This window comes from Ovis aries, chromosome 24 (genome assembly GCF_016772045.2).
Source record: "Ovis aries strain OAR_USU_Benz2616 breed Rambouillet chromosome 24, ARS-UI_Ramb_v3.0, whole genome shotgun sequence".
NCBI classification, from domain to species: Eukaryota; Metazoa; Chordata; class Mammalia; order Artiodactyla; family Bovidae; genus Ovis; species Ovis aries.
The window spans coordinates 2,478,104-2,490,887 of record NC_056077.1 but is presented as its reverse complement, the minus strand read 5'-3'; the positions used below and the strand labels follow the sequence as shown (position 1 = coordinate 2,490,887).

The 12,784-nt window shown below is 66.4% G+C and overlaps 2 protein-coding genes across 6 annotated transcripts; both read right to left on the bottom strand.

Annotated features, from left to right (window-relative positions):
- Positions 1–270: 270 nt before the first annotated feature.
- On the bottom strand, positions 271–3,248 carry NTN3 (netrin 3). 2 transcript variants are annotated; one of them, XM_027961695.3, is made up of 6 exons: positions 1,901–3,248; positions 1,641–1,829; positions 1,401–1,550; positions 1,182–1,232; positions 973–1,047; positions 271–638 (listed from the first exon to the last, which is right to left on the bottom strand). In XM_027961695.3, exons 1-6 carry the CDS (start codon positions 2,826–2,828, stop codon positions 289–291), a joined length of 1,743 nt encoding a protein of 580 aa, XP_027817496.1. In that variant the 5' UTR covers positions 2,829–3,248; the 3' UTR covers positions 271–288. The 2 variants fall into 2 exon arrangements, with proteins under 2 accessions (XP_027817496.1, XP_060262117.1); XM_060406134.1 differs by having other exon boundaries at positions 1,401–1,829.
- A 4,463-nt stretch (positions 3,249–7,711) lies between these two features.
- On the bottom strand, positions 7,712–12,023 carry TEDC2 (tubulin epsilon and delta complex 2). Of its 4 annotated transcripts, XM_004020719.5 has the most exons (10): positions 11,953–12,023; positions 11,766–11,864; positions 11,470–11,540; positions 10,969–11,371; positions 10,454–10,507; positions 9,804–9,912; positions 9,541–9,640; positions 9,348–9,449; positions 8,531–8,718; positions 7,712–8,277 (listed from the first exon to the last, which is right to left on the bottom strand). In XM_004020719.5, exons 1-10 carry the CDS (start codon positions 11,976–11,978, stop codon positions 8,116–8,118), a joined length of 1,314 nt encoding a protein of 437 aa, XP_004020768.2. In that variant the 5' UTR covers positions 11,979–12,023; the 3' UTR covers positions 7,712–8,115. The 4 variants fall into 4 exon arrangements, with proteins under 4 accessions (XP_004020768.2, XP_060262160.1, XP_042096260.1 ...); XM_060406177.1 differs by lacking the exon at positions 9,348–9,449; XM_042240326.2 differs by lacking the exons at positions 9,348–9,449; positions 9,541–9,640; positions 9,804–9,912 and having other exon boundaries at positions 10,454–10,701.
- Between the last annotated feature and the right edge of the window lie 761 nt (positions 12,024–12,784).

Below are 12,784 nucleotides of genomic sequence, written 5' to 3'. Positions count from 1 at the left end.
GGGCTACCACATCCCTCCGTGTTGGGGCGGGGGTGTCGCTGCGTCGCTCACCCTTCTGGGCGGGCGCTCGCGGCACCGGGGGAGGAAAGGGGCGGGGGCCCAGAGGGGCGGCGCGCGCGACGCGATCAAAGACTTCTCGTCAGGCAGATGCACTGGACGAAGGTGAGCCTTGATGACTGCGCCCCGCCCGGCCCCCGCCCGGCCCCCGCCCGGCCCCCGCCCGGCCCCCGCCCGGCCCCCGCCCGGCCCCCGCCCGGCCCCCGCCCGGCCCCCGCCCGGCCCGCAGGCTCAGGCAGCCCCACAGCGCCCCCGCCGCTCGCGCCGCTGCAGCCTCCGAAGGCGTCTCGTCCACGCATCCCGCCAGGGCAACACGAGGCTCCCGCGGGCGGCGCTGAGCCCCGGCCCCCGGCCTCCGGGGCCCCCGACCGCGGCCCCTGGCCCGCCCCCCAGCAGCAGGTAGCGGCGGCCCGGCAGTAGGCGGGGGCAGCCGCAGGCGGCGTCCCGCGCCGGCACCCACAACGCGCTGCTCCCGCGCCGGGCGCGCTCCTCGCCGCTCCGGAACACGGCGAGCACGGCCACCGGGAAGCGCGTCCAGGAGCCACGCGCCTCGCCGCGCGCGCCCACCGCCACCTGCACCGCTGCGGGGGAGGCGAGAGGGGCGGGGTCAGGCGGGGCGGGGCCCCGAGGAGGCGAGAGCCGAGGCGCACGGAGTGCCAGCCGGGGTGCGGGTGCGCGTGCGGGTTGGGGGCGCGGAGGAAGAACACAAAGAGGACACGCCGCAGCGGGAGCACCGAGAGGCCCCGGGGGCTGGCAGGATGGGGCCAGCGAGCGCGGAGGAGCTGAGGGACTGGCGGAATGGCCTTAGGGGCCAGCGAGGGTCAGGACCTCCAGAGGGAGAGTAGGGAGGGCAAGGTGAGGAGGGACGGGGGTCGGGCAGGAAGCCTGAGGGTGGGAGGCCAGAGCGCGGCCTACCGTAGTCCTTCCTGCAGAACTTCTTCAGGCTGATGCGGTAGCTGCCACGGGCAGGCTTGCAGTGCAAGTCGCAGTCTGGGAGGAGGGCGCAAGAGGAGGTTGGCACAGATCCGAATCTCCTTCCCCCCTTCTCCCACCCTCTCCTCCGGCCCTCTGGGAATTCACCGCCCCTCCCCCCAAGGACATGCCCCTCTGGGACCTCTGCTCACCCTGGGGCTCCACAGGACTGCTCTCCTCAGTGGGTCCAGGGACAGGGGTCTCTGTGGGGAGGATAGGATAATGGGCTGCATTTGAAGGGGGGTCAGGGGCATCTGCAGGGCTTAAGAGACAATTGAGAGGAGCTAGGGATCTGCGGGGCCCAGGTGGGCAACAGCTCAGAGCTGGGGTGACCTCTGCCAAAGTAGTCCAAGCAGGGCACCGTCACTCACTAACACACGGTGCCACCGGAGAGCGGCTCTGCTGGAAGCCAGGGGCACAGCGGTTGCAGGTGAGGCCAGTGACGCCATCCTTGCAGGGACACTGGCCGGTGGTCTGGTTGCAGGTTTTGCCAGCAGCACCAACAGGGTGACAGTCACAGGCTGAGGACAGAAGTGGGACAGTCAGAAGCCCATCTGGGGTTGGGGAAACCCGGGAGGGTGAGGCGTGCAGGTGGCTGGCTGAAGGCTCACCCCTACAGGCGCGGCGGTCACTCAGGGCACGGCCAGGGTCTCGGTAGAAGCCCTCCCGGCAGTAGTGACAATGCCGGCCAGCGGTATTGTGGCGGCAGTTGAGGCAGACACCGCCGCTGCGGCGGCCAGACAGTCGGTACAGCTCCATGTTGAAGCGGCAGCGGCGGGCATGGCCATTGCAGGAGCAAGCTGCGAGGAAGGGTGGGTCAGGGACAGGCCGGCCGGGTCTCAGATCCCCAGGCCACCCTCCAAGGCCTCACCAAGGCAGGCGTGGGCTTCTCGGGCAGTGGCCCGCTGCCACGGCCTGTCGCAGTAGAAGGGCTTGCAGCGGCTGCAGTCCGGGCCCTCAGTGCCGTGCCGGCAGTCGCAGGTCAGGTGGCCTTGGGGGTCCAGCAGGCACCTGGACGCATGCCCATTGCACTTGCAGCGCCCGCCCACCTGGAGCTCAGTGGCTGAGTAAGAGTAAGGGGCCGTGGCCGTGGTGCCCCTGGTGTCTCCCAGCACGGCAGGCCTTGTGAGCACTACTTGAATGTCCGTGGCGGTCACCCAGTCTTGGAGCACCGGGCTGCTGTCCAGATCCAGGCCTGGCGGGCTGCCGTCCTGCACACTGAAGGCCAGCAGGCCACCACCGTCAGGCTGGGCCTGGGGCGCGGGGAAGCATAGGGCTTCGGGCCCCGGGCCAGCTGGGCCATCGGCAGGCGCAGGCAGGCGGCCGTAGTCCAGGCCACAGTGGGAGGAGAAGAAGCCGAGTGGGGTCCAGCTGCGGCCGTGGTCCTGCGACTTGAGCAGGGCCAGGGAAGTGGGGGGCGCCGAGCAGAAGCGCAGGCTCACGAACATCAGCTCAAAAGCCTTGCCCAGGGGCACTGTGAGGGTCACGTTGTGGGGCACCTGAGTCAGGGAGTCCGAGCGCCAGCACAGCGGGTTGGCGGTGCCGCCTGTGGAGGTCAGGAGGGCGGCGGGGTGCGCCCGCCGCGGGTCCGAAGCGTCGCAGGCCCGCGTAGCCGGCCGCCCGCACGTGCTGGAGGCCAGCACCTCGCGGCCCAAGGCCGCGTTCACCAGGCCCGGCACGCAGCCGCGGGGCGCGCCCGCGTCGTCATGGCAGGGGTCGGCGGGCGCCGGCGGCCCCGGGCTCAGCGCGGCCGAGAGCGTGCCCGCGGTCAGCAGCAGCCCCCAGGGCCAGCCGGGCATGGCCGGAGCCGCCGGGGCTCAGCCGGCCGGCCGGGGCCCCACGCCGCTGCCCTCGGGAGAGAGAGAGCCCGGTCCGAAGCTCTGCCCGCTGGCCTGGGGTGCCGAGCCACCAGAGCCCCCGGGCGGCCCCAACCGGGGCCCAGAGGTGGGCGCTGCCCGCGGGCACGCTCCGGGCCGAGCGGAGCAGCAGGGACGCCCGCGCGTCCTCCTGCGGGGCCTGGAGCGTTGACAGGCTTCGCCCCCGCCCTCGGCGCCTCGGCCGGCAGGGGTACCACCCGCCGCCCGCCGCTCGTACTCACCCACCGAGGGCCGGGTCGAGCAGGTCTCCCGGCCTCCCGGGACGGGCCGAGGGCGGGCGGGGCCTGGGGCGCCCCAGCCGCCGCCTCCTCCCGGCTGCAGCGAGGGCGGGCGAGCTGTGCCAGGAGGGGGTGGGGGGCGCAGCGGGCTCCAGCCTGGGCTCAGCCGGGGGCGGGGCTGCTCGGCCGGGAAGGAGGGAGGGGAGAGGAGGGGGCCGCGTCGGCAGAGCCGGAATCAGAAGCAGATTCAGACGCCGGCCGGGCCAGCGGGGGAGGGGGCTGGGAGGCCCTGGAGCCGGGGGAGGGGCCGCGGAGCCAGGAATGTGCTGGCGGGAGGGGGCTGGAGCGGGTGGCCCCGCCACGCAGCCCGTGGGGGACCACCCAGCCGGCCCCCGGCCCGCCGCCAGGCTCTGACTGCTCCTGGGGTTGTGCCACGTGCTGGGCGGGGGTCTGGCTGCCTCCTCCCTCAGGCCCCTGAGGCACGCCGGGCCCTGGAGCTGAAGACTGGGTCCCGGATGCTCTCCTGGGTCCCTACAGGGCACACTCGGGGCAAAGGGAACCAGGCTGGGCTGGTGGTTGTGGGGGTGTCCCTGAGGCAGCAGTCTGCTCCAGCAGAAAGAATTCAGGATTGGGGCCAGGTCTGATTTCGAATCCACGCTGCTCTAGTTTCTAGTTGTGTGGTTTCGAGTCCTCAACCTGCCCAAGCCTCAATTTCCTCATCAGCTAAGATGCCTATTATTCCCCCTTTGCTGTTGGCATTTCCTGAGCCGCATAGGAGCTCAACAGACCTGAGTTGCGGCAAAGCGTCCCAGGAAAGGGCAGCCCCACGCGGTCCAGGGCAGGAACACCAGAATACATCCACCGGGGAGCATCTCTGAGGCCTGAAGTTCCACATGGGAGGCTGACCCCAGGCCAGCCCAGCTGTCAGTGGAGACACCACGGGGGTGTGTCTCTGAGGCGGGGCTGCCACCCTCAGCTGGGCCAGAGACACTGCAAGGACAGAAGAGGATGGAGAGAAGCAGAATCCTGTGTACAGAGGCGGATACTGAAGGACACACCTTGGAGGAGCAGCAGGAAGACAGGGGGCTGGGCCACCTGCAGTGACTGACACTCTCTGGTGGGGCCCTTTACCAGGCCTGAGCAGCTCAAATGCAGGGGTGGGGAGCAATGGGACTGGTACTGGGGTCTGTCCCTCAACTTCCCAATAAAGAGAATATGCCCCTTAAAACAAACAACCAGGCACAAACGAGAGAGCTGGCAGGGCGCACGGTTCTGCTCTAGGATGGGTCGGTGCAGAAGGAGCGCCTTCCCACCCATTCTCTTCAAGATTCTTCAATCATCACCCCAAACCCATCTGGGATGGGGGGCCCTGGTGGGAGTTGGGGTTGGGGATAGATCCTACTGGGACGGTTACAAGCCCAGAGCTGGCCACGGTGGGGAGAAAGGCCTAGGCCCAGGACAGTGGTTCCCACGGGCCTGAGACAAGCCTCCAGGGAAAGCCTGGCTGTCTGAACTTCAGGACTCCTGCCTGGAAGGAGGAAAGTGGGGAGCAGCTCCCCTCGCCCAGCCCTGCAGGCTTTGTGTGCCGCACAGCCTCCTGATGAGGTGGGGGAGGGTGGGCAGAACAGCTGGTGGCCTCTGTTGTGGCTGGAGGCCCCCAGGGCTCGACCTGAGGAGTGTTCATGGGGTCAGCAGGAAGGGCCTCCACCCAGAGGGTCACTGCACCATTAGCCCCCCAGGGAGGAGGCTGCGGGCAGCCCAGGCTCTTCCCAGGAGGTATTCATTCTCTCCTGGTCCTGGGGCGGCCCTGGCAGATGGCGTGAGGAGAGCTAGGGAGGGCCTTTCCAACAGCCCCCCAGCCAGCATCAGTGCTCCTTGTGGACTCAGCCATCTGTCCCAGCCCTGGACTGGGGCCTCTCACGCTTTGCACCTCTGCTGGCCCTGCCCCCACCTGCAGCCCCAAAGCCTGCTGCAGCCCTCCCACCCCTGCCCTCACCCAGAGGGACAGCCGCTAGCTGTGGGCTTTGGGTACCCATCTAGGGGTCCCAGCAGGCCTCAGGGGGCTGGGGTTTTTCCTTAAAAGGCCAGCTGATCAAATATTCCCGGCTTAGCTCACTACCTACTCTCCCGCCAGACGCTTGCAAGCCACCACTTGTTCATTTATAGCGCAAACATTTATTGAGCGCCTATTTTGCCCCGAGGGGCTTCCACACCAGCGGGGAAGAAAGATAGCTAGGGGAGGGGGACACAGCACACTGTGCCTCGCCCGGAGGTGGGTAGCCACGCCGAGTCCCCAGCCTGCCGCCGCCTTGGGCCTCGCGGGCCGCGCCGACCGCCGCCAGCCCTGCGCTCAGCCAGGCCCGCTCTGCGCGCCAAGCGAGACGCTGAAAAGCAGCGCTGGGCGGAGGCGGGTGCGAGAGGGGCAGAGCCTAGTCGGGGGAGGGGAGGGAAGTGGCTCGAAGCCCCCAGAGTTCGGGCCTCCTGAGCGGTCACAACGGAACGCTCTGGGGAGGCGTCTTGCGAGGAGGCTTCCGCGACGCGCGCGGCACTGCGGCAGCCGGGCCCAGGCGAGGTCGGCAGGGAGGAGGCGCCGGCTGGCCGTGACCTCGCAGCGGAGGGGGCTTGGCCCGCGGGCTCAGGGCGCCCCCGGCTCCCGCCGCCCCCCGCGCCCGGCCCTCTGCCGCCGCCGCCGCGCGCGCCAGCACAGGAAGGCTGCGGCCAGGAGCCCGAGGCCCGCGCCGAGCGCCGCCAGCGCCGAGCCTTGGGCCAGGTCCAGGCGGGGTCCGCGCAGCGAGAAGGTGATGGCCGTGGCGGCGGCGCCGGCTAGCAGAGCCACGGCTCCGAACGGCAGGACGCAGCGCGGCCAGGAGCCCCCCGCGCCGCCGGTGGCCAAGAGCAGCGCGCGGAGAGCCCGGGGGGGCTCGAGGGCCTCGGCCGCGGGCGGGGGCTCGGCCGCGCTCATGCCTGCGACGCGGGGGCTGCGCTCCGGGTGGGTGTGGGTGTTCCCTGCAGCCCCACTCGCCCCGCCACCTCGGAGCGGATTGGCCGGCGAGGCGGTGACGCCAGCAGGGCCGCCGGGGCCAGGAGGTCTTCGCTGTCGCCTCCAGGCGGGGTGTGGAATGGGGCGGGCGGGCGGCCGCTGACCCGGAGCGGGTCTGCCTTTCTGGCTCTGGGGGGCCTTGTGTTGGGACCCACCCAGACCGCTCCCCTTGTTATCTGCTGGAACCGCCCTGCGCGTGAAGGCTCAGGTGCCCACACCGGCCCGCAGAGCTGGCCCTGGAGAGGTGGGTCACTGAGTCAATAATCATCTGAGCTCCGCTAGAGACGGAGGGGTAGCGCCCTCCTGCCAACAGGTAAGGTGCACAGCAAACAAGTGAAGCAGTGGATGAAATAACTGCGGTGGAGACCAGCTGCTATGGAAACGATTCTCGAGCAGCCCAGGACGGGTGGTGGTGGAGCTCGCCCTGGAGACAGGATTCCTCCAGATCCCAGCACCTGGGAGTAAGCTCTGGGGGCAGGTGTGCCCCACACCCCTCTCTCTCGCTCCTTCTCGAGCTTCACTCCCCGGAGGCCCCTCGGAGCAGTGAGGGCCTCTTGATTTTTCCCTTCCTACTTTGGTCTGTCACCTGGTCCCCAGTAGCCCCAAAGGCCTGGGACTCCACGTCCAAGGTTTCTGGCCTGTTGCACTGTGGGGCCTTTTACAAATAGTCTCCTGCAGGGTGGGGCCACCCCAAGGCTGCTTCAGCATCACCCAGTTCACCCCCAACACCTGCAGTGCTTCAGCAGGCTCGCAGGAGACCTGGCCTTCTCCAGGAGTTGCCGGCCTCCTGAGGCAGAAGCAGTGTTACTATTGCTGCCCATCACTGTCCACATAGGGGGCCACTGCCCAGCCCTGAGGCTCGTGCTTGGTTCACAGAGGTGTTCACTAAAGACTCACGACAGGGACACCACCGCCTGGCAGCCCTCCTCAGGGCCCAGGGCTGTGAAGCCTGTAACACCATCCTACTCATCTTCACCCCAGCGGTGATAACCACCACCCAGAAAGGCGCTGGGGACGACGCACAGTCTTCAAGGATCATGCTGGAAGGCCAACACAGCAAACAAGTCCTGACGGAAAACCAGAGGCGGTGACCTGGACCTCTACACTTTCCTGTCTTCCAGGAAAGTGGAAGGCAGGAAAGTGGAAGTGGAAGGAACGGTGTTTCCTTCAGCAGAGGAGGGTGACAGGCCTGTTCCCTGAAGAGGACTCAGTCTGGGGGCCCACAGCAGCCAGAGCGACAGCACAGGGGCCGGGGGTAGACATGGGTGCCAGGAGGAGACGGCTGTCGGCAGGCAGTGGCCGCCACGCGGACACTGGCTCTCTCCTCTTTGAGTGAGCCCAGGACTCATCCAAGCACTTGTGGGGAGAGGTTTCACGTGTGCAAGGGCTAGAGCAAGCGGTGAGGCCCCGGGGCAGCCTACCTCGAGACGCCCAGCCCCCTCCCTTCAGTACAAAATGGGTATGCCTGTTCTTGGTAAATATACTTGATTATGTGCTTGGTAAGAAAAAAACACAAAGACAAAAACAAACATGCACCAAGTCCCACCTTTGTATGATTTAAAAATACATTCTTGTTAAAGCAGTTTTAATGTCACACAAGTGGCTTATAAGTGTAAAGCAAGAGGAAACAGGTAGCTAAGCAAAATCCCCACAGCCTCTGTTCTCCCAAGCCTGTGGAAGGCCAAGCAAAGTCAAACCCTGACCAGCAGGTTCAGCAAATGTGAGGAAGGCCCTAAGTTCCCCAGAAAGAGCCGGGGGCAGTCCCCGCCAGGTGGAAACCTGGCTTCCCAAGGGGGCATAGGACCCTCTGAGTCCCCCGCTCACCGCACCAGTGAAAATGCCCTTGATGCCGCTTTAATTACTAGGAAGGTGGGGGGTCTCGCCAACAGTCGGGCTGGGGGCAGAGCCAGCCTGCCTTGTTGTGGGCTCGGGGGCTGGGGTGGGCCTGGCCTCAGGGAGGGCTCAGTCGGTCAGCAGGCTCATCTTGCAGGACGGTGAGGAAGTGCTGGCCCCCCTCGCAGAGCAGGCAGTGCGCAGCCCGGCACAGCGCCAGCCAGGGGCGCCCCAGGGGCTCCTGCTCTCTCAGCAGGGGGAGCAGTTCAGCCATCAGGACCTGGGGGTTGGTGAGGGCCAAGGGCTCAGCAGGGCCTGGCGCACTTGGGGGGACCCAATCTAGGGCAGGAGTCGAGGCGCCACACTCCAGTCCCCAGTCCACCTCCCAAAGTTCCAGCATGCTCACACATGCCCTCGCCCCCTCCTTCCCTGGTAGTTCTTGGGGGCTGAACCAAGAGGATCAGCCTGGAGTCCTCCCCATGGCCCACAGCTCCTGCACACACAGTGACCCACGCCCCCGAGTCTGGAAGTACCTTTTCCAGATGGACCTGCTGGTCCAGCATGGCCACCCGCAGCCTGAGGGCTGCCAGGGTCTGCAGCTCCTGGGTGCTGGAGTAGAGAAGCAGCTGGGGGCTCCACACTGGGTCTGCGCCTCCTCCACAGGGCAAGGCGGCCCTGGGGGGGCCCTCAGGCCACAGCCCTTGCGGCTGTTCCACCACCGCTGCAAGGACAGGGGACACCACCCAGGGCTGTTTTTCCTAGGCTCCCGCTAGGGGTGTAAAGTACCCCCTTGCCTCCTGGGTGAAGCCCTGCTGTCCACGAACAACTCTCTCTTGCAACAACTAAGAGTGTGCCAGGATCTCTGATTCTCACAAGAAACTTTCCCATTAAGTGGATAAATGCGCAAGCTACTTAGACTGGTGAGGTCTGTGTGTGGGCAGGGGGGCTGGAGCGGGGGTGCAGCACTGGCCAGCTCCACAGCTTAACTACTGAACACTCAGGATCCCGAAGTGGACATGGGAAGGGCCTGCCTGCCTGCCTCCACTCCCCTGGGGGTGCTGTTCAAGTCCCCACAGTCCTCCCTGTCACTAGAGGACTTTGACACTGACCAGGTTTTCCCGGTAGTTCAGAGGTAAAGAACCTTCCTGCAATGTAGGAGACACCGGAGACTTTGTTAAGATCTCTGGGTCTGGAAGACCCCTGGAGAAGGAAATGCCAACCCACTCCAGTATTCCTGCCTGGAGAATCCCATGGACAGAGGAGCCTAACTGGCTAGCCCATAAGGTCCCAACTTAGCAGGCTCACAAGCACACAGTATGGCTGGGGTGGGGGTTCGGGGGCGGGCCTCACCCGAGCGCAGCTCCTGCAGCCTGTGCAGACACTGCCCTGCCAGGGCCTGCAGCCCCTCCAGGGTGAGCAGGCTGCGGTACTCCTGCATCCAGTCCTTGGGGTCTACACGAGAGCCAGGGGGGTCACAGGCCAGGTCCATGAGAGTCCTGAAGCCCTCCCCGTCCCGCCGAAGACCCGACTCGGGACCACTAACCTGCTGTGAGCTCCTCCCTCATTCGAAGCCTCAGCATCGAGCAGGCCTTCTGTAGGCGCCCCACCTCTGCCGTGCTGAGCATGGAGCCGGGCAGGCCTGCCTGCATGTGGGTCAGGGAAACTCCCCCATGGCCAGGCCCCTTCGCTCTCCCCCAGGGCTGGGTCCCAGCCTGGCTCTGGCCCTTCCTGGAGTAGCTCCTCCTCACACTCTAAACCAGGTTCAGAGCCAGAACCTCTGCAATGATCCCACCCTGGCAAGGATACGGCTGTCTGCATTTTCTGGAGGAACTGGGTTTTGGCGGTGGCGGTGGCGGTAGCAGCAGCAGCATCCGCAGAATCCCCAGTCTGCATCGAGCTGAGCTGGGCCCACAGGCTGGACGCACACATGGGCAGCCCGCAAACCAGAGAGTAACATGTAATGATGCCAGCCGGCGGGCTGGGGCCCTGGGAAGTAGGCGAGGCCAAGGGGAGGGGCCCAGGGAACTGAGGGGACACTGCCCATGGAAAGGGGACAGAGCTGAGCCACTCGGGGAAATACCAGGAGAGAATTCCAAGGAAAAGGGGAGAGAAGCCAGCACTGACGGAACCAGAGCTCTGGGCGCTGGCTCCATACCTGGCACAGCGGGTACACCTGAAAGCACCACCTGGCTTAACCCACAAGCTGGGACCTGGGGACACCTGGCGCCCTGCTCAAGGTCTCACAGTGGAGAGGTTGAGCTGGATCCGTGAGAGCAGTCCTAGGGCAGCGGACTCTCCTGATGTGAGAGTGTCACCGCCCAGGAAAGGAAGCAAAAGGGCCTGCAGGCCAAGTCTCTGCCTCCCTGCTCTCCCACCCCACGCCCCCCCCCCCCCACCCCTGGCTCCCCCTCCCCTCCCGGGGTCCCGCACCCCCACCATGCCCCCACCAGCCTCACCGAGCATTCCGGGAAGCCGCCTTCCTGAAGGCCTCTGGCAGCCGCAGTAGGGCCCTGTTGGGAAGCTGGCGCTCAGGGCAGCTCTGTCCCACTCTGGGGGCTGCAGGCCCCACTCCCCACTCAGAGCCCAATGAGGGGTGAGGCTCTCCCAGTCCTCAGACAGGGCTTCCACAGTGACCACGGGAGCCAGCCCAGCTGGGGTCCGCCTGGGAGAGAGGAGAGCAGAGCCCAGGCCATCTCCAGTGCATCTGGAGCCCCCATACAGGGCACAGGAACAGCCAGGGAGGAGAGAGGGACAGGCCCCAGCACATCAACCATGGCACCATCACTGCTAACAGTTCCACCTACCAACTTCTGGGCTGGGGACTCATGGGGTGACATCCCAGGGCTCCCCAGGCCCACACCCACTCAGTGCTGGGCCCTCCCTATCATCCCAAATCTAGCCTCCTACAGCTGCCCAGGATCTGATCAGGCAGACAGTAGCTCCTCTAGGGAATGTCTGCTGGGGAACTCACCCCTTATCCTTGAGCGTAAAAGCTTCTGGAACCTGAGAAGCAGCCTGGGGGACAATCTGCTGGTCCCTGAGGCCTGCTTCAGTCTTGTTGGCTCCGGCTCCCTGCCCCATATGGGCGCCATCTCCCACCAACAGAAGCCTGCGCCCAGGGAGGTCCTTTGCGGGCACCCAGGGGTGGTGGACACCCCTGGGGGGTTTTGTCTCAGGTGCACGGCTGCCAGTGCAGCGTGAGGTGCTGGGTGGGGCAGAAGCTTTGGTTGCAGTGGAAGCGGACCCAGACTTCAGGCTGGGGACCTTGACTCCTTCTCCAGCCTTAGAGAGGCCTTTTCGCACTCGTACTGCCTTCTCCAGTGCCTGGGTCAGAAGCTCCAGCTCCTTGAGGTCCTGGGGGCTGGGTGGGCATGCTGTGAAAGCCGAGAGTCAGGTAGAGGCCCCTGATCACTGCCAGCCAGAAGACAGGCAGGGGATGGCACCTGCAGAAGGTGGGGGGGCTAAGGTTTACCTGAAGATGGGGCCTCTTCATTAATTTCTGGCCCTGGGGTTGGCTCCGGAGCTGGAGTCTCGGCTGGTTCCCTGCAAGGACACAGGGCAGCCGTGGCAAGGCCAGAGCCCAACAGATCCCCATAATAGCCTGGCCTAGGAGTGGGCCCCCCGTTCTCAGGGCCTCAGGAAAAGCGGGGGGCACTGGTAGCCCGCAACTCAGAAGTGAGCGCTGAGCCCAGCCTCCCGGCCCGGGGCTCCAAGCAGGGTTCTGACGGCCCGAGGGCTGCCTAGCCGGGTGGTCCCGGGGTCGCGTACCAGACCCGCAGCAGCCGCCGGGAGACTCGCAGGCTCTGCTCCAGCTGCCGTTGTCGCTCGGCGCAGGAGTCCAGGGCGTCCCGCAGCTCGGCCACCAGCCTGGGAGGGAAGCACCGGAGGTTCAGCGCCCGGCCGTCCTCGGGCCCCCCGGCCCCCGCCCCCGCCCCTCCAGCGGCGCGGGACGCACCGGCGCGAGCACTCCGCAGGCAGCATACAAGCGGTCTAGGTCTTCACGATCTGCCGCCGCCGGGAGACCCCGCCCCTTCCTGGCTAGAAGACCGCCCATTCCGGCCGGGCTGCCCAGTCCCGGGCCCAGAGTCAGGGCCCGCCTTCCCCGATGACAACCCCGCCTCTAGCCCCGCCCCTTGGCCGGAGGTCCGAGCAGTGACCGGCTCCGATCCCCGCCCGGGGGCAGCGGAGCGAGCTGGGGGACTTCGGAGGACGCGCAGTTCTGGTTTGGATAACGGGGTAGATGGAGGGTCCTGTGGTCCCTTAACGGCCGGCTTCGTCTTTGCATCGAAGGCGCTCTAAAGCAGGGCCCTGGGACCTTGCTGACCCCGGGGCACCTAGCACAGGGCCGGGCACGCGGAGGGACCCATAGGTATTTACTGCTGTGCGGCTGGAGGTGAGGATGACGTGTGTCGGGAGCAGGGACAAGGCAGGAGGGAGTGTGCACTTGTGGAGTGCTGACGAGGTGATGACATCCAGGAGTGGGCACCTCGGCAGAGGGGGAGGAGGCCCAGGAGCCAGAGATGGGCACAAGGACCAGTGGGGCTGAGCAGGCTGGTCCCCGGCGGGGCAGGTGTGCCCAGATGGGACCAGCTGAGGGGGAGCCGGAGCCCAGAGCAGTGGAGGGACAGCAGAGCCTGGTGTCACAGGAGCCTGTCCCAGGAGGAAGTGTCCTTGGAAGACATATGGGGGTGGGTACAAATGCTGGCTGAGAGGAGTGATGCTGGCAGCAGGGTCCATTGTAATTTCATCTAACAAGAAAAAAGGATGAGTGCCAACCCCACAGGGGC

What these genes read in the sequence shown, in the direction of transcription:
- NTN3 (XM_060406134.1), bottom strand. Translation starts at nt 2,828, where the DNA reads ATGCCCGGCTGGCCCTGGGGGCTGCTGCTGACCGCGGGCACGCTCTCG. An exon ending in AGAAGCCCACGCCTGCCTTG is followed by an intron (nt 1,830 to 1,900) that starts GTGAGGCCTTGG and finishes CCTTCCTCGCAG; the next exon opens with CTTGCTCCTGCAATGGCCAT. An exon ending in CAGTCCTGTGGAGCCCCAGG is followed by an intron (nt 1,048 to 1,181) that starts GTGAGCAGAGGT and finishes CCCTCCTCCCAG; the next exon opens with ACTGCGACTTGCACTGCAAG.
- TEDC2 (XM_004020719.5), bottom strand. Translation starts at nt 11,978, where the DNA reads ATGCTGCCTGCGGAGTGCTCGCGCCG. An exon ending in TCCAGAAAATGCAGACAGCC is followed by an intron (nt 9,641 to 9,803) that starts GTATCCTTGCCA and finishes ACCCACATGCAG; the next exon opens with GCAGGCCTGCCCGGCTCCAT. An exon ending in AGCAGGTCCATCTGGAAAAG is followed by an intron (nt 8,278 to 8,530) that starts GTACTTCCAGAC and finishes ACCAACCCCCAG; the next exon opens with GTCCTGATGGCTGAACTGCT.